The 25784-nt window shown below is 45.8% G+C and overlaps 1 protein-coding gene across 1 annotated transcript in view; it reads right to left on the minus strand.

Moving 5' to 3' along the window:
* Positions 1-25784, minus strand: part of LOC142209123 (uncharacterized) — a 40843-nt gene that overhangs the window by 11670 nt on the left and 3389 nt on the right. The window contains exons 6-10 of the mRNA XM_075278063.1: positions 21173-21289; positions 19838-19972; positions 18942-19085; positions 10336-10470; positions 7086-7148 (exon numbers count right to left, since the gene is read on the minus strand). Coding sequence (XP_075134164.1) covers positions 7086-7148; positions 10336-10470; positions 18942-19085; positions 19838-19972; positions 21173-21289 — 594 coding nt within the window. The remainder of the gene's footprint in view (positions 1-7085; positions 7149-10335; positions 10471-18941; positions 19086-19837; positions 19973-21172; positions 21290-25784) is intronic.

Here is a 25784-nt window from a genome sequence, read left to right on the forward strand (position 1 = left end):
TGGGAAAGGAGTGACGTCACGACCAGCCGCCGACGGCTTCGGAGCTCTGCCCAGCTACAGGGACCGCAACGGAGCGTCCACATCTGCCTCTGCAGCCGCGCAGTGAGTACGCCAGCAGCGCTGGCGAGAGGGTGAAAGCGTGAATTGGTTGACCACCCAGCGCAGTGCCGCAAGCACGAGAAAAATTTAAAGAGACAGTGCCACATTATCCTACTATCATGTCTGACGCGGACAATGCTCAATTAAATGTTATTCCTGATGATGGACCAGCTGCTGCAGCTACCAGAGTGAACATTCTTCTGGGGGCTCCGCACCTACCCAGTTATCGGGGGGACCCCCACACTTTAACAGACTTTAAGGAACAAATACTCTGGGCTTTTCACTTGTTACCTTTATCCCCAGTGCAGCAGGTGAACGTACTGCTGGGCCAGCTGGAAGGAGTCGCCTTCCAAGAAGCTCGCTCCTGGCCCACAGCTGATAAAGACTCTGTTGAAAAGATCTTCACCCGGCTCAAGCGGGAATTTGAACCAAAATCTTCTACAGAGGTGAGACTGGGATTCTTCAATAGAAGACAACAACCAGGTGAGACATTGAGAGACTATGCCTTAGCCCTGCAAACTGCTTTCCGGGCTGTACAGCAAATTGATTCCATTAGTGCGGTTGAAGCTGATAAGATGCTCAAGGACAGATTTATTGAAGGCGTAGACTCCCGGCTAGTGCAAAGCCAACTCCGCATGCTAGCGGCGCAGAATCAGGACGTTTCATTTGCAGATTTCAAGTCGCTAGCCATCCAAGTCTTAGGGACCGAGTCACCTTACAGCCCCCTCCTGTACTCTCACCCTTCCAACTTAGAAAGTGGACCGGTTGTCGCACCTACACCTCTGTTACCTGCCGCTCCAGCTGTTCCTGCTGTTACTCAGGCTGCCCAAGTTTCTACACCTGATCTGGTGGCCTGTCTGAAAGATTGCATGGACAGAATAGTTGAAAGTGCTGTTAAAAAATTAGAGGGACTGACAGTGCAAGCCGTGCCTCCCTCTAGGGAGCCTTCCCTGTCCCACTCTTCCTCACCTGAGCCACGACAGTACTATCCACGTCCCAGGCGTCCTCCACCTGACAGGCCACCACCTGCTAATAGAACTGTTTGCTCTTATTGTAAGAAATTTGGCCACCATCGCAACCAATGCTTTCAGTTAAACGGGATGCCCCCGAGGCAGAGGACCAACCCTCGGGAGGAATATACAGAGGTCCCTCCAAGGCGCCCAAATTCATTGCGCCCTGTCCGTACATCACTGTCCGAATCAATGGAGTCCCATTCGAGGCCCTTATAGACACTGGCTCTCAAGTCACTACCCTAAAGAAGTTTGCTTATGTTCAACACTGGGACCTCAGAGACCTATCCAAAGACATTGGCAGCCAAGGATTTGATCTCTTAGCAAGTAACGGTCAGCCTATTCCTCAAGTGGGTTATTGGGAACCCACCATCCAGATTGGCGACTGCCGTCTCCCTCAACAAGGTGTCATTGTCACAGGGGTAGAAGAAGAGGGCTCCGCTGCTTTAGTGCTAGGCATGAATGTCCTTAAGAACTGTTTTGATGAAATAATCAGTGCCTTGCACGTGTCTCTCTCCACTGCTTCTTCTTCCCACAGGAAAGCCATACAACACCATGTCAAGGTGCTGGTGGCACATCAACGGTTCGCTAACCGCAACGGAGAGATCTGCCGTGTCCGGATCCGGGACACTCACCCTGTGACTCTGTCTGCCAACTCTGAGACGATCGTCTGGTGCCACGCACGCCCTGGTGTAAAGAACGAAGATTATCAGGCTCTTCTGGAACCCATCCAGCTGGAGACTCAACCTCTGGTTAAAGCTGCACGCAGTCTTGTGACTGTCACCAACGGTAAGATTCCAGTACGCCCCATCAACATGAGTGACACACCTGTGAGCCTTTATAAATTCACACCGGTCGGCCAATTGCACCAGCTGTGCCCTGCAGATGTCCTTGCTGACACAGCTACGGCAAAACAACGGGCTGCTACCACCACATCTTACACAGATAGGACCAGCCCTTCACCCTGGTGGATGGAGCTTAACGTGGGAGACGCTAACACACCTCCAGAATACATCAATGGTGTCATCAACCTGGCCAAACGTCATCACCACACTTTTAGCAAACACCCCTCTGATTATGGAAAGACCTCCTTAATTCAGCATCGCATTATCACTGGCGATCATCCTCCCATCAAAGAGAGGCACCGGCCTGTTCCTCCTGCAATGTACCAACCTGTCAAGCAGCTGTTGCGGGAAATGAAAGAGGCCAATGTCATCCGAGAAAGTCAGAGCCCCTGGGCCGCTCCTCTTGTGCTAGTCAAAAAGAAGGATGGGACTATCCGATTTTGTGTGGACTATAGAAAATTGAATAATGTGACCCACAAAGATGCGTACCCTCTGCCACGTATAGAGGAGTCCTTGACTGCACTGGGCTCTGCTGCTTACTTTTCCACTCTGGACTTGACAAGTGGCTACTGGCAGGTCCCCATGGCTCCGGAGGACCGCGAAAAGACTGCCTTTACTACTCCCATGGGCCTGTATGAATTCAATAGCATGCCATTTGGGCTTTGCAACGCACCAGCCACCTTCCAGAGACTGATGGAGAGATGCTTAGGGCATGTGAACTTCCAACATGTGTTGCTCTACTTGGATGACGTCATCATCTATTCCAAGTCTTACAAAGACCATCTACATCACCTTGCTGAAGTGTTCCAGGTGCTCACAGAGCACGGTCTCAAGATTAAACCCTCCAAGTGTCACCTCCTGAAACCTCGTGTCAACTACCTAGGCCATATCGTCAGCGCAGAAGGCGTATCACCTGACCCGGACAAAGTCTCCGCTGTCACGGATTGGAAGACACCCTCTACTGTCAAAGAAGTCAGAAGTTTTCTGGGTTTCGCTGGCTATTATCGCCGCTTCATCCCCCACTTCGCACAGATTGCCGAGCCTCTGACAGAGCTGCTTCGGGGGTGCCCCAAAGAAAGTTACAACAGAAAGCTGCCAGTAGAGTGGTCCCAGAGACAAGAAACCGCCTTCCAGGCGCTGAAGGCCTTGCTCACCCAGCCTCCTATCCTAGCTTACCTAGACTACAGTCAACCCTTCCGGCTGTATACTGATGCTAGTTTCCAAGGACTTGGTGCTGTGCTGTCTCAGGTGCAAGACAACCGTGAAAGGGTGATCGGCTATGCCAGTCGAAGTCTCCGAGGAGCTGAGAAAAACGATAACAATTATAGCTCCTTCAAGCTCGAACTCCTGGCTCTTGTGTGGGCTATCACTGAAAAATTCAAGGACTATCTTGCTGCATCGTCCTTCGTAGTCTACACTGACAACAATCCCCTGGCGCACCTGAACACCGCACGGCTTGGTGCACTTGAACAAAGATGGGCTTCTAGGCTGGCAAACTACTCCTTCACTATAAAATATAGAAGCGGAAAGACGAACACAAACGCAGATGCCCTGTCACGACTCCAAAATGGAGAACAGTCTGCTGTCCCAGATGAATGGGAAGAAGTCGAGATGCCACCTTTCTATAACAGATTCGCCCAGCAAAACGTCATTACCGCTGCTGTAGAAGCAGAAACGTCACCATCTAACTCAATTGATCCTCTACAGGAACCTTCCAAGTGGCTGCTGTTGCAGCAAGAGAGCCGCAGCCTAGGTGAGATACACGACTACCTACTCACCGGAAGAACTCCTGTCCGCCTACGTCAATCTTGTCCAGACCTCGAACTCCTTCGTTTGTGGCGGCAAAGAAAGCGTCTCTTCCTCCAAAAGGGGCTGATCCTCCGAAACACCCTAGATCCAGTGTCCAACCAACGACTTCATCAAATTATTATCCCCAGGAGAGACGCCAACATGGTGCTGGATGCCTACCATGACCAGTCTGGTCACTTCGGGGTCTATAAGACCGAAGCTACAATCCGCCGCCGATTCTATTGGATTGGGATGAGATTCGACATCGAGAAGTGGTGCCAGGAGTGCACCGCCTGCAACTTGACCAAGGCAGGAAGAAGAGACCAGCGTGCACCACTTCACCCCATCCAGACTCAAAGGCCTAACGAACTCGTTGCCCTGGACCATGTAAAATTGGCCCCTACTAGGTCTGGCTACTCCCACGCTCTTACAATGGTAGACCACTTCTCCAAATGGACCGCAGTTGTCCCTGTCAAGGACCTTACCGCCCGCACAACAGCTGCTATCTTCTACCATGAGTACGTGAAGCACTATGGCTGCCCGGAGAAAGTCCTGACAGATCGTGGTTCTGCCTTTGAATCCCAGCTGTTCCAGGAGTTATGCCAGTACCATGAGTGCAAGAAGTTACGGACAACTGCCTACCATCCCCAAGGCAATGGGCTGTGCGAAAAGGTTAACCAGGTGTTCATCAACATGCTGCGCACAGCCTCAGTGGCAAAACAACAAGAGTGGCCTAATCTTCTTGCTGAGCTGTTGGAAATCTATAACAACACCGTCCACTGTTCCACTGGCTTCACGCCCTTCTACCTGATGTTCGGGCGACAAGGACAACTCCCAAAAGACCGAGCTCTTGGGATACAGATACCCGACTCTACAAATCCCCTGCCAAGGGATGACTGGGTTACGGAACATCAGAGGAGAATAACAGAGGCACAAGAAATTGTTAATCTCCGAATGGAAGAAGCTCGCCGACGTCAGGAGGAAGATTTCAACCAGCGAGCGCATGCTGTTCCCCTCCAGATTGGAGACAAGGTCTGGCTGAAGAAGGAGCACCGTAGCCACAAGCTAGAACCTCTGTGGGAACCAGAACCATATATCCTCACAGCTGTGCCTTACCCTGATGTATGTGAGATCTTTAAAGAAGGAAGAGCTCCCCAAGTCGTTCACCGAAACCGGCTAAAGCCCTGTCACAGGGAAGAACTGTACATTGCACCGGTGCTGCCACCGAGTGAAGCTCCTATCAGGTACCCTCTTCCTGCTCCAGAGGTACCTCCTCCTCATCCTCCTTCTACCGCCTTCAGAACTATCATTCCCATCAGTGAGCTGTGTCAGGAAACCCCTTTTCTCCTGACAGGGTACTACCCATCTGTTCTACAGCCTGCAGCCATGCCTCCAGCTGCACCAACCTTGCCGGCTACACAGCCACTTCTGCCTGCTGCAGAACCTCACGGACTTCCCCCTGCTGCGGAGATTGCTCTCAGGAGGTCTGAGAGAAGCACAAGAGGTGTGCCTCCTGCCCGCTACAAGGATTAAATTCTTTATCTCCTGCACGGACTCTAATGCATCTGAGCCTGCAAAGACTTGCCCTTGTTATGGACTGTTTCTTTGTTATGCAACGTTTAAGCTGTGTGCCTGGCTCTGCCATGAACGTCATACATCTACTTACCTTGCCCCCTTTTACATGGACTCTAAAGACTATGAGCCCCCTTGGATCGGCACTTTGATTTTTATGCTTTTATGTATTTTTCTATTGTTTACACATCTATGCCAATAGGTATATTTTTGATATTTAAAGATGTATACCTTGTTTGCACTACAACTGTTTACATGTATTGGAGTGCCTAACTTCTTCCTTCCTCAGGTTCTCTTAGGCCTAGCCTGCAGGACCCCTAGGGGCCTGATGGTTGCAGTAAATCCTGAGCCGAGGTGACCCAGAACCCCTGCCTTCTAGTTTGGGGACTAGACTGTCCACCAGTCGCCCTCGAGCCCTGCGCCGAGGCCGGCTTTTGTCAAAGCCCGGGGGTGTGCAGTGACCCAGAGCGGCCACTGATAGTGAGTTAGGGCCCTTGTGCGCCTGTGGCCAGTAGCTTACTCCTGGGCACTGCTCCCCAGCACCTCTGTGGCACCCCTGTCAGTATTTAGGCAGATGTATCTCTTTTATATAGGTTCTGATGTACTTTGCATTATAAATGTATTGTTATGTACTGTCACTTTAAGTTTCCTGTGTCTGCTAAACATGTGAATTGTGAGCACCAATCCCTATCCAGTCCTCTCCCTGGGAGGAGCTTCCTTCCTCTCAGGCCTGCAGTCTAGACCTAGAGTCTAGGGAAGGCAGACACCTGCCACCAGCTCTTAGCTCCTGTGTAGGCCTCAAGCCTGAGGTCTAGGCCTACTTGTTTTCTCTGAAGTTGCAGTGACACTGCAAGTCTCAGCCGAGACCCCTGACAAGCTGAAATCCGGGTCTGGAAGATATAGCCCGCCGGTACAGCTGGGCTGAAGTGCCTGCACCCCTGAAATCAACTCCTGCACCTTCTACCTCTCTGGACAGAGCCCCGCGAGCTGCGGAAACTCTACAAGGTCTCCTACCTCCCTAAAGTATTGTGCATACTGTTTGCCAGGAGGGGCAACTACTTCAAGGACCCTCCTGCCTTGCTAGTGGCCTTTCATCGGTCCCCGAGCCACTGCACCCCGACATCACCAAACGTGAGTCTTTATCCGTAACGAGCCAAGTTACGAAGCCGCAGTTATCGTTGTCTCCCACAAGGGCTGGCCTGTCCTATCATCTACCTTCCTACTGTATTTGTACACCTTCACATTGCTAATGGCAACCGTCCTCCCAACTACTGCTAAGGGACATAAGGATTGGTGATTGGTGCCTCACTTAACTCTTCAGTGCCTGTACTGGACTTTGTCACATTGCACTGTGAACCTGCTGCTGCAAAGCACTGTAAGACTGTCGGTTTCTTCAGTAAAGTTAACCTGTTCACCTTAACCCTGTGTGGTCGACTGTTATCCTGCACATCGCACCTGGGTGAATGGAAGAGTAGAAAGGGTTGTGGATAATCAGGGATACAACGGGACACCACTCTGCCCAAACGTGACAACACTACATTGCCCGTTGCCCCTGGTTACCACACCTGTGTGTGATGAAGACCAAATGAATGACATATTTTGTCATTACTAAACTTGCTGCAGAAGACAGTCAGGGAAGAGTGGGGTTCCTATTGCTAGTCTTGCTATAGTTAACAGTTACAGTTTATATACTGAGTACCTTCACATGGTGACTGTGACTTTATATCATCTTATACAGTATCTTTCTATTTTAGTATTAGTTTGTCCATACCGCATGACGTTGCTTCTTCACAGGTGGCATAGTCATATTGAAGTATTTCACACTGAGTCATAACTACGAAAAAAGAAAATTTAGATAAGTAATACATATACCTTTTTTTTAACCATAGCAGTGAGCAAGGGTATGGTAAAGACACATGGTCCTTGTGCAAAAAGTTCAGCTTAATCCTTTAAGGATGAAAAGTAGTTTAGATAATATTTGGCAACTTTTTTCATATTTTCCATATTTTTCATATAGTTCAAGTCCATACATAGGTTTCTAGTTCATGACACCACTGCAAATGAAGGTGACAGTGGCAGCTTAGCAAAGCCAGGACATGTAATGGGCACCATGACAGCAAATTTCCTTCTGCTAGGTGCCTGGAAATACAACAGAGAAAGTGTTGTGTAATGAACGAACCATCTGTGTCTGGATGGTGGACAAGGAAGCTGTGGAAGCTTATTGACAAATCAAATAATTCTCTGTTCTGGTGTTCTGTCTGGACCATGCAGAACCAGTTCACCTGTTCATGTATGCAGCCCTCATGTAGCCAACTCCTACTAACAGCTAGGCAGGGGCGGATCCAGGGCCGGGCGAGCCGGGCAACCGCCCGGGGCCCCGTGCTTAGTGGGGCCCCGCGGCCCGGCCCTAACAAAATGGTCCCGGTCAGCCTCGGAGTCGGCATAGTCGGGCAAGTGCTGGGGCCCACAGAGCCTCTGGGGGCCCCCGGCACTTGCCTGTCACGATTTCAGCTCATCGGCGTCCGTCCACCGATGAGCTGGAATACATACGCGATGCAGGAGCTGTGACCTCAGCTCCTGCTTTAAAGCTCCGTCCCGGCTTGCGTGTGTAGGCGCGATGACGTCATCACATCACGCTTACACACGCAAGCCGGGCCGGAGCTAAGCAGGAGCTGAGGTCACAGCTCCTGCATCGCGTATGTGTCTGCACTGGAGTGAGAGAGAGGAGCGTCGGGGGAACGATGGAAGGTGAGTGTAAGTGTTTGTTTTGTATTAAATATTAAGGTGGAACATAATGAAGGGGGCCCATGAAACTGGGGGGCAAATGAAGGGGAGGGGGGGAACAGCATGACACTGGGGACAGAGATGGAGGGGGCCCAAAGAAACTGGGGGGCAAATGAAGGGGAGGGGGAACAGCATGGCACTGGGGCAGATGGAGGGGGAGAACAGCATGACCCTGGGGCAGATGGAGGGGGGGGAGAACAGCATGACACTGGGGCAGATGGAGGGGGGGAGAACAGCATGACATTGGGGCAGATGGAGGGGGAGAACAACATGACACTGGGGCAGATGGAGGGGGGAGAACAGCATGACATTGGGGCAGATGGAGGGGGGGAGAACAGCATGACATTGGGGCAGATGGAGGGGGAGAGAACAGCATGACATTGGGGCAGATGGAGGGGGGCAGAACAGCATGACACTGGGGCAGATGGAGGGGGAGAACAGCATGACATTGGGGCAGATGGAGGGGGAGAGAACAGCATGACATTGGGGCAGATGGAGGGGGGCAGAACAGCATGACACTGGGGCAGATGAAGGGGGGAGAACAGCATGACATTGGGGCAGATGGAGGGGGAGAGAACAGCATGACATTGGGGCAGATGGAGGGGGGCAGAACAGCATGACACTGGGGCAGATGAAGGGGGGAGAACAGCATGACATTGGGGCAGATGGAGGGGGGAGAACAGCATGACATTGGGGCAGATGGAGGGGGGGAGAACAGCATGACATTGGGGCAGATGGAGGGGGGGAGAACAGCATGACACTGGGGCAGATGGATGGGGGAGAACAGCATGACACTGGGGCAGATGGAGGGGGGAGAACAGCATGACATTGGGGCAGATGGAGGGGGGGAGAACAGCATGACATTGGGGCAGATGGAGGGGGGAGAACAGCATGACATTGGGGCAGATGGAGGGGGGAGAACAGCCTGACACTGGGGCAGATGGAGGGGGGAGAACGGCATGACACTAGGGCAGATGGAGGGGGGGAGAACAGCATGACACTGGGGCAGATGGAGGGGGGAGAACAGCATGACATTGGGGCAGATGGAGGGGGGGGAGAACAGCATGACACTGGGGCAGATGGAGGAGGGGAGAACAGCATGACACTGGGGCAGATGGAGGGGGGAGAACGGCATGACACTGGGGCAGATGGAGGGGGGGAGAACGGCATGACACTGGGGAAGATGGAGGGGGGGAGAACGGCATGACACTGGGGCAGATGGAGGGGGGAGAACGGCATGACACTGGGGCAGATGGAGGGGGGAGAACGGCATGACACTGGGGCAGATGGAGGGGGGGAGAACGGCACGACACTGGGGCAGATGGAGGGGGGGAGAACAGCATGACACTGGGGCAGATGAAGGGGGGAGAACGGCATGACACTGGGGCAGATGGAGGGGGAGAACAGCATGACACTGGGGCAGATGAAGGGGGGGAGAACGGCATGACACTGGGGCAGATGAAGGGAGAGAGAACGGCATGACACTTTGGCAAATGAAGGGGGGGAGAATGGCATGACACTGAGGCAGATGAAGGGTCGAGAACAGCATGACACTGGGGCAGATGAAGGGGCGAGAATGGCATGACACTGGGGCAAATGAAGGGGGAGAGAACGGCATGACACTGGGGCAAATGAAGGGGGGGAGAACAGCATGACACTGAGGTAGATGAAGGGGGGAGAATGGCATGATACTGGGGCAGATTAAGGGGGGAGAACAGCATGACACTGGGGCAGAGACGGGGGGGACATGAAACTGTGGGCAGATAAAGGGGGAGAATGGCATGAAACTGGGGACAGAGATAGAGGGGGGGACATGAAACTAGGGGTAGATGAAGGGTGTATATGAAAATGGGGAGAGATGGAGGGGGAACATATAATTTACGGGTGACTGTAGGAGGATTATACTGTGTGGAATCACATGAAAAATGAATGAGAATGGGCGGAGTCAACATAAAGTGGGCGGGGCCTAATTTGCTGCGGCACGCTGCGCGTAGGGCCCCGCCAAAGTCAATTGCCCAGGGCCCCGCAAACCCTGGATCCGCCACTGCAGCTAGGTCAGGATGCCTAGATAGCAGGCAATTTGACAAAATGACCATTCATTATGGTCACAATCTTTAAGAAATACCACCATAATTCTGTAGACCTATAACACTGTGGACAAGAATTGTCATAGAAATATCCACTATGATAAAACGTTGAACATAGAGAGGAATTTCTATTTTCCTAAGCCATTTTACCAGGTTTCTTCTTGCGGTCTGGAATAGGTGGTGGGCTGTTTTCTGTGGTAGAAGGGATGATGGGTATTGGCTGCTCATATTGGTCTTCACTGGTGGTGTGATCCACAGTATTAAATGAGCTTGTGCTTGATAATCCTGAAAGAAATGGAATCAGACCACAGCTTGTCTAATGCACATTATAATTCATTATACATTTTAAACAAATGAGACCAAATTGGTAAATGTGACCATGAGTAAAACCTACAATACATGGTGACCAGCTTTCTAAATATGGTGCGAGTATAGTTTCAGCTAGTTCCAAGCGCTGGTACATATCATGGACCTTTAAAGGGCCTTTTATAGCGCAGTGGGAGAAGCACTTTTGCATCCTATTATGGTAAGACGTAGTGTCTAGTTAGACCACACCTTTAATAATTTAGATATCTACATGAAATATAACTGCATATATCTCTCTGCAAATAGAGCAGAGAGCAGGGTGGGAGGGAGTGGATTTAGGACACACAGGTTGCCAGGCATAAACGTAAGGTGCAGTGTGTGGAGCCTTTTGAACTCCCGGCTTATGGGAATGGTCAAAACTCCAACCACTACAACCCCTATAGCTATGTCAATAACAGAGGATTATGATGGTAAATATAAAACACAAACATTATATAAAGAGTAATTAAACTACCCAACAAATGGTGATGTACTCCGTATAGTGCTAGAGCTGGGTCACTGTTATTTAACATCTATTCATCAAAATGGAAGCCGATCTGCAGTGAGCCATCTTGACCTCTAAGAGAACAGAGCCTTTTTTTGAAGGGTGGGGGTGCCATTTTAATGTTTGCTTCAGGCAGCAGTAAGCATAGCAGCAATCCTGTGCATGTTTCTATTCTTTGCAAATTACAGGTACAGGTAGTCCTCGGGTTACGACGTTTAGTGGTTACGACTAGAGCTGAGCTAAAAAGTAAAGCTCCCTCGTAACAGAAAGCTGCCAGCACTCCCGACTAGCAAGGACGAGCCTGTGGCAAATCAACGCTGGTTCTGCAGCAGGTTCGTCCTTGCTAGTCGCAAGAGAGTTGGCAGCTTGCTGTTACAAGGGAGCTTACTTTTTCTCATAGGAATGAATTGACCAGCGTTGATTGGCCAGTGTACAGCATTTGGCCAATCAACGCTGGTTCTGCCAGAGGCTCGTCTGTGAGGAGGCATAGTCTAAGATCGGACCACAGTCTTCATTGTGGTCCGATATTAGACTCCGCCTCCTGGCCAGCGTTGATTGCCCGAATGCTGTACACTGGCCAATCAACGCTGGCCAATGAATTCCTATGAGAAAAAGTAAGCTCCCGCATAAACACAAGCTGCCAGCTCTCCCTGTACAGTACGTGATTTAGTGTGCAGCGGCACGGAACCAAGGAAGACTGTACTGTACTATACTGTATATGGTACAGTCTTCCTCAGTTCCGAGCCGCTGCACACTAAATCACGTTGATCAGTTCCTACACGTAAGAACGGATCAACGTCATAAGTCGAGGACTACCTGTATTACAGAAACAACTAAGGATTTTAAAAGTCTTCCATTAACTAAAATAGAGAGAACTACACTCAAGTGCAGCCATCTCACCACCACCACCACCTTATAAAATTAGATGGAGTCACCATACCTGGCATCTGATGTATTGGAGGCTTTTTCATGCAATGTTGGTCTGTGATATGTACAGGTGGAAAATCCACATAACTCTGGTCACTTTTTAGTATTGCTTGAAAATCATAAAGTAAAAACAAAAAAAAAAAAAAAGAATTTTAGGGTCAACAACCCTGTAGGGGGCATAGAGCTAAGTCTAGAACACAAATAGAATTTGAAGACATAATAGAAGCTTATGAAGCTTCATGTGCAGATACTTGGCTTCTTGAAAAAGAATTGTCAGTACACCCAAGTCACTGCAAGCGTCTTATAGCTCTATGGTAGCCAAGTCATAGATTTCTGTCTACCAGAAGACCTCAAAGGTAGGCCACAGGTAGCCTCATTGGTGATAAATGATAATAGTAACTTGTGAACTTTGGGCAGGAGATAAATTGGTGAGGGTGTCACATTAATGCTGTTGGCTAATATACACTAAAGGATGGAAGAGGGCAAAGTAAAAGAACATCACAGTCAAGTCGGGCCCCTTAATAAGGGACATGCAAAGAATTAGCAATATAATCCACTCCAAGTCATATAAAAATGGATCACTAAAGTTTACTTTTTGTTAGAAGGGTTCCCCAACAATTGGCTGACCACAGAACACCTTTCCGCTGGAGCCATCAGTAATCAGTTGTAATCTTTGGGAGAACCTCACAGCAAAAATCTACTAACTCTGCAGTGCCTCCAGAGGAGAAATTAAGTATTGTCATTACAATCAATGAGCTGTTCATTCCATGTACAGACACGCTGGACCCTCTAGAGCAGCGGTCAGCAACCTCCAGCACCTGTGCTGGGGTCAGCACTTCAGGTATATTTACTCTTCACAGGGATTTCTCTAATGTATAAAACACTGCTGCTTTAGGTAACCCCTCTCTTTCATGGACCATGGATTTAGCAACATAATCAACTCTAAGTCACATATACCTGTCCCTGGTCCTCTGGTAGATACCATACTTAATATGTCTCGACCTCTCATATTTAGAATACGCTTAAAGTGGTTCATTGAAGTTTACTTTTTGTTAGAAGGGTTCCCCATCAATTCGCTGACCACAGAATGCTTTGCTGTTGGAGCCATCAGTGATCAGCTGCAATCTTTGAGAGGACATCACAGCAAGTATCTAATACCTCTACAGTGCCTCCAGAGGAGAAATTAAGTATTGTCATTACAATCAATGAGCTGTTCGTTCTATGTACAGACATGCTGGACCCTCTAGAGCAGCAGTCAGCAACCTCCAGTACCTGCGCTGAGGTCGGCACTTCAGGTATATTCTCTGCACAGGGATTTCTCTAATGTATAAGACACTGTTGCTCTAGGTAACCCCTCTCTCTCATGGACCATGTAAACACCATTAAAGTATAGGAAGCACTATAGGGGAAAGCATGAGACATGGCATCCTAGTGTCTGGGTTGTGAGCTAGTCTAGTCAGAGGGAAGCAATTGCCTGTGCAATTCAATTTTGTACCATGAAGCATGTACCATGGGTTTATGTAGCAAAAAAAGTCCAGGTTATGTAAGGGACATTGTCTGCTCCACAAAGCCACATTACTGCAGATCCCTGTGAGTACCAACCAAAAGTCATATCCACCAGAGAAGAATCATCTTTGCACATAAAACATCTTGGACAAGGATCATAGCCAAGTTAGTTGGTTACTATTATGGTGTGCATTATATTGTTGCTATAAGGACACCAAATGAATGATATATTCTTCATTTCTAAGCTTGCTGCATAAGGCAGTCAGGGAAGAGTAGGTTTACTACTGCTAGTCTTGTCATTGCGCACCAAGGTTATATGTTACACCTTGGACAGTTCCATAGAAAACAGAAGTATAAATGTTCCAAAAGTAATAATACTGTGAAGCCCTTTATATCATGACTATCTTATACAGTATCTTTCTATTTTACTATTAGTTTGTCCATACCACAAGGCCTTGGTACTTCACAGGTTACATAGTCATATTCAAGTATTTCAGGCTGAGTTACAACTACGAAAAAGGAAAACTTAGATTTAGCAAAAAATATGCCTTTTTTTCATAGCAGTGAGCAAGTAAATGGTAAAGACATGATGAATATTTTTATTATTGTTTTTACTAATCTTTTATAATGTTTTACCGCTTTTACTAAATTGAAGGTAATATTTCAAAACTGGAAAATTTGCTTGGGGTCATTGTATTCTGAGGTCTATAACTTTTTTATTGTTTGTTGATGGCAGAGCAAAGTTATAGTTCTTATTGGCACCAATTTTCGGTATGTATGACTTTTTGATGACTTTTTATTTGCTAATTGAAGTACCATATTTTTCGGACTATAAGACGCACCTAGGTTTTAGAGGAGGAAAATAGGGAAAAAAAATTTTGAAGCAAAAAATGGTAAAATATTTAATATATGGGAGTTGTAGTTTTGCAACAGCTGCAAGGCCACATTGACAGGTAAACCCTGCAGCTGTACGGGGACACACAGTGTGTTTTTTTGTTGCGGGGCCAGATGTACTTTTTAGTTATACCATTTTGGGGAATATCTATTGCTTAGATCACCTTTTATTGAAAAAAAACCTGGCGGTTTAGCAATTGTGATATTGACGTTCACCGTACAGGAAAACTATTAGTAGACCGGGCATTTTTGGACACAGGATACCTAATTTGTATGTGTTTGACATGATTTTCTACTGTTATATATATTCTAGGGAAAGGAGGGATTTAGAACTTTTACTTATTTAATTTTTTTATTATATATTTTTAAAGCTTTTTTTTTTAACTATTTAACTATTTAACTGGCTTCATGCAGGGCAGGGCAGCGATGTCTCAGGCCCCGGCACCTGTGCCGGCATCTATCCCTCGCCGGCATCCGCCTCTCTATTACAGCGGATGCTGGGTCTGTATTGGCGGCCCCTTCTCCCCCGGGGCCGGTCCCCACCGGCCCCATACCTGTAAAGTTGCAGGCCAGCTCCTGCGCGGCGATATCGCAGGAGCAGACCTGTTCGGGTGACAGCCGGGAGCTTAATGAAGGCTCCCACGCCTGTCACTGCTATATTAGTATTACGGCTGGGTCTATGACCAGCCGTAATAGTAATATACAGAATGTCCCATAGACGGCAATACAGTTGTATTGCCGTCTATGGGACTTGCAATCAAATGACTGCAGGTTCAAGCCCCCGAAAAATACGGTGTGTATATATATACATACGGTTACAACTGAAAAAAATAAATAAATAAATAAATAAATACATATATATATATATATATATATATATATATATATATATATATATATATGTATGTATTTATTTATTTATTTATTTATTTATTTTTTTCAGTTGTAACCGTATGGTATAAATACACTACATTTTCATAGTGCGGACTAGAATACCTAACATGTTTGTTTATTTTTTTTATTGTGCATTTATATTTTATTATATATATATATATATATATATATATATATGTATATTTTATCTTGATCACGGCATCTGATGGGTCTGGTATCTGAAATCAATGTAATTTCCAACTCTGATGGCTACTACCAGGTCTCGACTGTATAATACAGCCCAGACTAAGAAGTCATGCCACAGGCAAGGCACCTGTGCCTACATCATAAAAGCGTGTAACTATATGCTCAACAAGACTTAAAGAAGTTAATTATATGGGGTGTCAACCCAGCAGTGTATTAGGGGCTCTCCACCCACTACATCAGTTACAAACATTATAATTGGTCTAGTTGTATTTATAGAGTCCTATTGCTTGGTTTTTATGGTGGGGACACGAAAGGAATAAAAAAATTTAATAGAAAGAAATAAAAGTCATGTTTTAGCGTTATCACTTTGACAAAGGGGTACCCTTTTTGATTTCAGCCTTCACACGGAGTAAACGCTCCGCTCATTCTGAACGTTGTGAGGGGAAAATATCTGGGTAAAGAGAGAGATTAGCATTCATTCCGTCATCTTGATTTGAAAATCTGCATTCTGTCTGTCTTTTAGTTTGCTTAAAACCTTGAGATTTGCAGTTCTGCTCTTTTGTCTTATTTAGACTTGCAATTGTGCTTTCTTATCATATTTAGGAAAAGGTTGGAATGTTCCTCAGTTTCTCATAACTGTTACTTAGGTTCTCAAAACAAATGCAGAATGTCCATTAGGTATTAGATCAGTATACCGTATATACTCGAGTATAAGCCGACTTTTTCAGCACATTTTTCATGCTGAGAAAGCTCTCCTCGGCTTATACACGAGTCAGGGTCCACGGAGCACAGAAAACTGGAAGGACCTGGAAGGGGGAGGTCCTTTAGTGCTACTGCTCTGTGATTGGCTTGTCATGAGGTCATGTGACTGTGATGTCAGCAAAGGTCCTGTAGCCACTGGTATGTAACATCTGCAGATAAGGTGGAGTCTAAATCGTAGTAGCTCCGCCCACACCAGAGTCCGATCACATGGTCATGACGTCATCAGAGGTCCTTTAGCACACTAGGATTTAGCATCCACCCTGCAGATGAGTGGCCAGGATTCATTGTGTCTTATGGAAGATGTCTGTTGTATGGAGGAGAGGAAGCTACAGTAAGGTGACACACACAGGGACCTTCCTTTAGTTACTCTGCCTATTAATGTCAGGCATTGGGTTATTAATTTAGTTTCAGTAACTCCATGTGCCTCACATTAATAGCAGTTAACCCCATCATGTCCCTCATATTAACCCCTGTGTGCCCCATATAAGGGTTACTAATATGTGAAACACATGAGGGTACTAATGAAGGACCTTAATTATGAAGATACCTAATTATTACCTCCATATGTTCCACATATCAGTAACTCTTATGTGAGGCACACAGGGGGTTAATGTGAGGGACATGATGGGGTTAACTGCTATTACTATGATCCCCATGGAGTTACTAAGCTGCATTCTGTCTGTCTTTTAGTTTGCTTAAAACCTTGTCTGCACATGACCAGACTTTTTATCTGCAATGGTGGACTTCCCAACCCCCCCTAGGCTTATACTCAAGTCAATAAATTTTCCCAGTTTTTTGTGGTAAAATTAGGGGTCTCGACTTATATTCGGGTTGGCTTATACTCGAGTGTATACGATAAACAAATTCTAAAGATGAAGGACGAGAGCATCCATTTTGATGTTTTGTGCTAATACTTTTGTAAAACTAAAATGGATGACACGGACAACCATGTGTTAACTCATGAACTGCTTATGCACGTATTTATTAGTTGTAAACACCCATTACCAATGATACCATCACCCTGACCAATGATAATTCATATTTCTATGTGAAGTAGTTTGTTATGCCTAAATTAGCATACAGCCATTATTCCTCTATAAAAGCTAATGTGTAATAAACTTTAGAACATTTTTTATATACATCTGAGTATGTACAGTATGGCTTTGTGCTCTCCCGAGCTCGGCAACCATTTTGTTTTAATTTGGAACCGACAGCATGTGGTCCTAGGGGTGTTTCCCCCAACAACGTAAAACTCGTTCAGAGTGAGCGGCGTTTAAACAGATCCCATTGATTTCTATGGGTGCCGGCATACGTGCGCTACCCATTAAAATCAATGGGAGGCTTTTTTGCTATTGCTTTCAATGCGATACACGCATATCACATTGAAAGCAATAGGTAAAAAAGCCTCCCATTGATTTGAAGGGAGAGCGCGCATATGCCGGCACCCATAGAAATCAATGGGATCTGTTTTAAAGCCGCTCACTTTGAACGAGTTTTACGTTCAGAATGAGCGGAGCGTTTACTCCGTGTGAAGGCTCCCAAAGGGTCCATTCACACAGAGGAAATTGGTGAGGAATTTGGTGTGGAATTTGGTGTTGACTTCAATGGGTGGTGCTAGCTTTTCTTTCCACTAGCGGAATTTTCCGCTAGTGGAAAATAAAGCTAGCGAGACCCAGTGAAAAAGGAACCCATTGAAGTCAATTGGAGGTTTTTTTTTTTCATCGCTGAAATTCCACACCAAATTCCTCACCATTTTCCCCTGTGTGAATGGAACCTTAAGTGACCCATCGAGCACTTGCAGCCAGGTTTTTTGCTAGGGTATTAAAAAATTAGTGGTACAAACCCCAAGGTATAAATTTTGCCCTTTCTTCTCCCACTATACGCTCAGTGACAAAAGAGATAACACAGCAAGAAATGGTTAGAACCAAATGTAACTTTCTAGGTGAAATGCATTAATGATACAGTATATGGATAAGGATAAGTTTACTGTACAATTGAGGAATGGCTCTAGTTCCCTTTTGGACCGCCTCTAGTCTGACTACAAGATGCGTGTCCATCATATCACTACTAGATGTGACCCACTGTCTTATGCAAAGCCTCCCAGGATCATTACGCCAGCAGTTTGTCACGCTATAGCAAAGGTAGGATTAAAGCGTTCCCCACAAGGCCCCCTAAGTAACAAAGACCGTTGTATGATTCCAAGCAGAAAAAGGATTTGATGGTAAAGACAATACGGTTCTAGTCCATAGATAAGCTTCTTGTTCATGACACCACTGCAAATGAAGGTGACAGTGGCAGCTTAGCAAAGCCAGGACATGTAATGGGCACCATGACAGCAAATTTCCTTCTGCTAGGTGCCTGGAAATACAACAGAGAAAGGGTTGTGTAATGAACGAACCATCTGTGTCTGGATGGTGGACAAGGAAGCTGTGGAAGCTTATTGACAGATCAAATAATTCTCTGTCCTGGTGTTCTGTCTGGACCATGCAGAACCAGTTCACTTGTTCGTGTATGCAGCCCTCATGTAGCCAACTCCTACTAACAGCTAGGTCAAGACGCATAGGTGGCAAGCAATTTAACAAAATAACCACTTATTACTCTCACAATCTTTAAGAAATACCACCATAGTTCTGTAGACCTATACTACTGTGGACAAGAATTGCCAGACAAATATACACTATAATAAAATAAAATGTTGAACATAGAGAGGAATTGCTATTTTCCTAAGTCATTTTACCATTCCTTTTACCAGGTTTCTTCTTGCGGTCTGGAATAGGTGGTGGGCTGTTTTCTGTGGTAGAAGGGATGATGGGTATTGGCTGCTCATAGTGGCCTTCATTGGTGGCGTAATCCACAGTATTAAGTGAGGTGCTTGATAATCCTGAAACAAGTGGAATCAGAAGAACACAGCTTGTCTAATGCACATTATAATCCATCACAAATTTTAAACAAATGAGACCAAATTGATAAATGTGCGTGAACATGATATCAATACATGGTGACCAGCTTTCTAAACATGGGGCGAATACAGTTTCATCTGGTGTCAAGCACTGGTGCATATCATGGACATTTTATAGTTGGACCTTATCATGGACCTTAAAGGGGCTTTTATAGCGCAGTGGGGGAAGCACTTTTACACCCAATTATTGTTAGACCCAGTGTCTAGTCAGACCACACCTGTAATAATTTACATATTTACATGAAACGTAACTGCATATATCTCTCTGCATATAGTGAAAAAAGCGGGGCAATGGGGGCGTATTTAGGACACATAGGCTGCTAGGCATCAAAGGAGATCAAAGGAACACAATCAGCCTAAATGTGGTGTATAGAACCCCTTGGGACCCCTGGCTTATGGGCCCGGTCACAACTGCAACCACTACAAACCCTATGGCTATTCCACTAGCAGAGGATCATGATGATGAATATGAAACACAGACATTATATAAAGACTGATTAAAACACCCAAGAAGTTTAAGACTAGCACTAGAAACACTTCATGCAAAGAGTATCAAGTTTGTTACAAATAATCAGTGTAGGGATGAAGACTATCATTTAGAAGTGACAAAGATACACTGGGTCAATAAAATGTTGAACATAGAGAGGAATTTCTATTTTCCAAAGTCATTTTACCAGGTTTCTTCTTGCGGTCTGGAATAGGTGGTGGGCTGTTTTCTGTGGTAGAAGGGATGATGGGTATTGGCTGCTCATATTGGCCTTCATTGGTGGCGTAATCCACAGTATTAAGTGAGCTTGTGCTTGATAATCCTGAAACAAGTGGAATCAGAAGACCACAGCGTGTCTAATGCACATTACAATCCATCACAAATTTTAAACAAATGAGACCAAATTGATAAATGTGACAATATCATCAACACTTGGTGACCAGCTTTCTAAACATGGGGCGAATACAGTTTCAGCTGGTGTCAAGCACTGTTGCATATCATGGACCGTTTACAGATGGACTCTATTATAAGCCTAATCTTTGAGCAAAAAGAACATTGTTTGGTTATCCTATAAATGTGAAAAGTTTGTATGTTTGTTACTCAAACACACAAAAACAGCTAAACGGATTTGGATGAAATTTGGCACATAGATAGTTTGTAACCTGGATTAACACATAGGCTACTTTTTATCCCAGTAAATCATGGCTTCATGACTGTTATGAATTTTTGTTAATATACTATGTTAAACTGCAGGACAATTCAGCTAATTTCAGTTTGCTGATAAAGCCTGGTCTATCTCTCTATGTGTACACACAGATAAGACTGAGTCCATTCTGTACAAGCATTTGCATATTATCTGATATGTATAAGTGTTCTGTGTCCTGTTCAGCCAGAGGGAGGAGGGAGGCAGCATGCTGAGATACTGAGATGGGAAACCACGTTAATCCAAATTGGCAGTTTCCCAATTTTAAACATGCCAGGAAAAGGAAAATCTAATGTGTCGCAAAATTCTCAAAAAACGAGAGCTATGACAGTAGCCAGAAGTCAACAGACTTCTCCTCAAATGGAGCTGAGGAGGATTGAGCAAGCTAGGTGTCAAGTGGCTCTTAGAGCAGCCGAAACACTGGAGCAGGTGGATCTTCCACGCCAACAACATGCTCATTATATGGTCTTCCAGTGAGCTGCTGAGATGCTGGAATAATCACAGGCACGGCGTGAGGCACAAGTTCAGCGGCAGGTCAGCTTGAGAACTGCTGAAATGCCGGAGCAGACAAATTTTTTTTATTTCTCACACATTTTTCATTTCTCTCTGGGCCCAATTCTGAAGTCCACACAAATGAAGTCACGAGTTAGTTTAATGTAAAATCATTGGGGATTACTGGGTATCAAATCCGTCTTCATAACCCCATCACTGTCAGAGGGTACACCTCATTTACGCCTAGATGTATACATAAATGAGGTGCCAGATTGGAAAATGTACACCAGTTCATAGCAATCTTTGTGCAAATATCTCCCACTGTACCTGAGTCTGTAGGTATGTTTTTGCGACGAGGAACAGGCGGAGGTGTCCTCCTGCCATCTAAATGCACAGGAGTTGCTGGTTGCAAGAGATAAAGCCTAGGTTGCAGCTCCTCCGATCCTAAAAAAAACAAAACAAAAAAAACCCCACAAGCTAAATATGCAAAATCTATTACATACCTGCATGTGAGACTAGCAATGTGGTAGTCATTATAGTTTCCACAGGGGGGCTACTGATCATTCAATAGAAGTTCTGTCCACTATTCGTGCTTTAATAGTCTTTTGCACACCTATAACTGTGCACATCATACATCATTTAATACTTTCTGGTGTTTTTATTCTTAAAATCAGTTCACCAGTTCTAAAGATATTGCCCCTGAAAGATTATATGTATTTGTATTTTTCATAGAACATAAAGAGTTCCCACCCACTTGAGGAATAAGAGCTAATTTGCATGTAATATTCCTGGGGCCGTATCTTGTTGTTTTTTTTATAAATTAATTTTATTCGTAGAAAAGGAAAACATTGCAGAATGATGTTACAAAGAAAAGTACTCATAATTGCATGATGCAACAGCCTAAAATGGGATTCTCTCCAAGACTTGCTAGGAACAGCTCTTTTATCTGTAGCCCACCCCTCCAGCAATTTTTTAGTAAGGTCATCTCCTGGGAAGTATTTGTTCCAACCGCTAAATGATTTCTCAATGCTAGAGCAATCTCAGATAGATTTTATGGTCACATATAATGAGAAGAGGGTATGGTCAGGGCCAATCAAATTATCCATGGGGTTATTATTCTCAGTGGGTCTCCCCAAGGTGATGCAAACAATTGCAATGATTTGGAAATCTCATTAACCATATTTTATTCATAATAGAACAGTGGTTCTTAACCTTGTTTGAGGTACTGAACCCACCAGTTTCATTTGCACATTCACCGAACCATTCTTTAGTGATAAATCAAATATGATTTTTTTCCAAATTCAAGACATAGGTATATGTTTTTTTTACTGGTACACAAAATGAACCGTGCATATGGCCTAGGGTTCCATCGAACCCTGGTTAAGAACCACTGCACTAGAACGTAAAACACATATCATATGTTCAAACTCATTTAGAGGTGAGTATGATTTTTTTTATTATTTTTTTTTTTAAATGTCACCTCCTCAGTCATTTAAAAATAATTTATTTGCCCGGACAAACACTTTAAAAATTGCATTAAAAGTATATTATTGATATTAGTAGCCAGTACTGAACAACACATTAGAGCAAACTGCAGAGACATTAGTGGATGTAAATACTAAATACTAATTTTCCTATAGGGCCACATGAGAAATTGTAGCGGTTCTAGAGGGCCATGCACGCCATGGCAAATTTAGCTCCACCCACTTCTATGCTGACTCCACCTAGTATCGATCATTTTTCCATGTGCCCCCACAAAGTATAATCCTCCTACAGTTACCCGTACATTATATGTCCCCACATTATAATGTTCCCCTCCAAATGTCCCACAGTATTAAGTCCCTCTCCTGATGCCCCAGTATAAACTGGGGGAAACTAGAGGGGGACATTAAAATGGGGCAGCTGGAGGGGGACATTAAAGGGATCCTATCACTCACACACAATTTTTTGTAGGTACCACTTTGGAATAGCCTTAAGAAAGGCTATTCTTCTCCTACCTTTCGTCGTCTTCTCCGCGCCGCCATTCGCCTACAATTCCGGGTTTTCTCAGTATGTAAATTAGCTCTCCCGCATGCTGTCCTCGGGCTTCCTGTTGGAACCCTTCATGATCTCAAATGGTACGTGACAGGGCTGCCCCCTTTCCCCCATCATATTCGCTCTAGTTATGGAGCCCCTTGCAGAACTTATTAAAGTGAATGATGCTATTACAGTTATAACGGTTGGCCGTCATCAGCACAGAATTGGATTATATGCTGATGATATCATCCTGTCCCTAACATGCCCTGATGCCTCCCTGCGAGCTGCCTCAGCGGCCCTTGGTGCATTTGGGAAAATTTCCTATTACAAGGTGAACTCTTCCAATTTCCAGATTCTTCCTATTATAGTTTCTCCCACTCTGAAAGCTACCTTGTGTGTTTCCTTCCCTTACCAATGGAAAGATGACTATATTACTTACTTCGGTATTTCCCTGACACCATCCAGCTCCGGCTTGTTTTCCTCGAATTACCCCCCTCTCCTATCTAAGGTATCCTCCCTCCTGACTAATTTCTCAAAACCTATGCTCTCCTGGGCAAGTAGAATCACTGTGGTTAAAATGATGGTGTTGTCTATCATATTGTATATGTTCCGCACAGTGGTTATCCCTATCCCTAATTCATTGTTAGCTAAGTTCCAACGCATCTTGTCTCACTTTATTTGCGAAGGTAAGAGATCTAGGGTCCGTTTCCAAACCATCACCAGACCTTGGGCTAGGGGTGGGGCCGGACTCCCAGACATCCGGAAGTATTACATGGCTACAGTTTTAGAGCAGCTTAGGACTTGGTGGGACGGCACTTCTGCTTGGTGTTGGGCGGAGATTGAGTAGGGTATGTTAGGCGCCCCGCTTATCAGTTTATTACGCCCCCGAGACCTTGGCCCTCCTGTTGGGCCGATTCCCTTCTTAAGCGTCCAGACCTCTATTTGGGCATGGCGGTATTTGTTATTACATACCCCACTAGAAGACCTGGCTCCCTTGCTGAAACTACCACTACTCTACTTGGTCACATTCATTCCTCATCTGGAGATTCGGGGATGGGTATCGAGAGGATGCTATAAAATTGCTCAGTTATATGAGGACATCCACCTAAAATCTTTTTCCATGCTGAGGGAAGAGTTTTGGACTCTGTAAGAATGACTTCTTTAAATATTTGCAAATAAGACATTTCTTGAACAAATATGATGTTACGAGGCTTATATTCCCCAGGGTGGCTCTATGCCTGTGGAAACAGCTAACCCCCACAAAAGGTGGTACGTCAACGTTTTATAGCTTCCTCTCTGTTCCATCCGGGCAATCTGTTGAGATGGGAATCTGACCTAGCAAGACCTATCTCCCTCCAGGAGTGGTTTGAAGCAAATGGTTTCGTAAGGCGTGTATCCCAAGGTGCGGCTCATTGGGAGACAGCTCTGAAAATCTCACTGTGCTGGTATAGAACCCCCTCACCAGTTGGCGCATGTAAACCCCGCATCCTCAAGGCTTTGTTGGCGAGGTTGTGGTCAGTAGGCTCCCTTCTACATATGTGGTGGGATTGCCCCCCGGTGCGGGCCTTCTGGGCGACTGTATTCCAACTCATGTCCTCCGTGGTTGACCTCACCATCTCGCCATCGCACAGACTAGCGCTTTTTTTTTTAGACACTGGCTCGTTCCCAACTGGATCTCACTCTGTTTTGGGTCAGATCGTGCTTGCGGCCAGGTCCATGATTGCTCCCAAGTGGCGGACTGTGCCCTGTCTGACTGTGAATGTGTTGATTCAACATTTTAATATTGCCTGTACTCTTGAAAGGATGTTGGCCTCCAAGAATCATTCTTTCAACAAATTCCGCTCCAAGTGGGCCCTCTGGCTTTCCATAATGGATGATGGGACACTGTCCGCCCATATCCCCATGTTCTGCTCCCCCTGCTGGCCTTTGATCTTTGTCTTGTACAGGGACTGGCGATTCTCGAATGGACACATGTTTAAATCAATACAGGTCATGTTGTGATGGTACGCTGAGCTATGCACTATACATTTCTTTATATTGGTTGTACGTACTTTGTTTATTTTCAATGTTTCCCTGTTTCCCCTTTTCCTTTTGTTAGCTCCACTGCAGACTGTCATATTAGCCGGCACATGCATCCTCCCCATTGGCTATGTTTGCAGTACACTTTATGTATTACTGTCGTCTTCTTTTTTGCGATTTGTATCAAGGAGTAGGCTAGCTTACGCTTATGTATCTATCCTGGTGGTGTTTTTTCTCTGTATGTTGTTTGGTTTTGTTATTTCCTATGCCTTTAAAATTCATTAATAAAAAACAAATTTAAAATAAATTAGCTCTCCCGCAACACTGGGGGCAGGCCCCAGTGCTCAGACAGCACTGGGGGCGTCCCCAATGCTGCGAGAGAACGCTCTCCAGTGCCGCCTCCTCTTCTTCAGCAGCGTCATCTTCAGCATCTTCTTCTTCTGGCGGCTTGTAACTTCTAGGGCCTCGGGCCTTGGGCAGAGCAGACTGCGCATGCCCACAAGCCACGAGAAAATGGCCGCTTGCACAGTATTGCAAAAAATTGTGTGTGACTGATAGGATCCATTTAAACTGTGGGGATAGTTGGAGGGGGACATTAAACTGAGGGCAACTAGAGCCAGACATGTCCCCCTCCAACTACCCCAGTTTAATGTCACCCTCCATCTGCCCCCTAGTTTAATGTCCCCCCCATGTGTATTCAGTTTAACTGCCCCCCCTACATCTGCCCCTAGGTCCCCCTCTTGTTTACACATGTTGTCTCTTCTCTCTCCTTTATTATCCAGCAGCCTCCATTACTGGTGGCTTGCAACAAGAACACAGTCCCGTGTGGCTCCGCCCACTAACAAGTCATAGCCTATCCTGGTGATAGGTCCTTGAACAAACTTCTAAAAGCTATGCGGGCTGG

Source organism: Leptodactylus fuscus, chromosome 6 (assembly GCF_031893055.1).
Source record: "Leptodactylus fuscus isolate aLepFus1 chromosome 6, aLepFus1.hap2, whole genome shotgun sequence".
In the NCBI taxonomy this organism is placed as follows: domain Eukaryota; kingdom Metazoa; phylum Chordata; class Amphibia; order Anura; family Leptodactylidae; genus Leptodactylus; species Leptodactylus fuscus.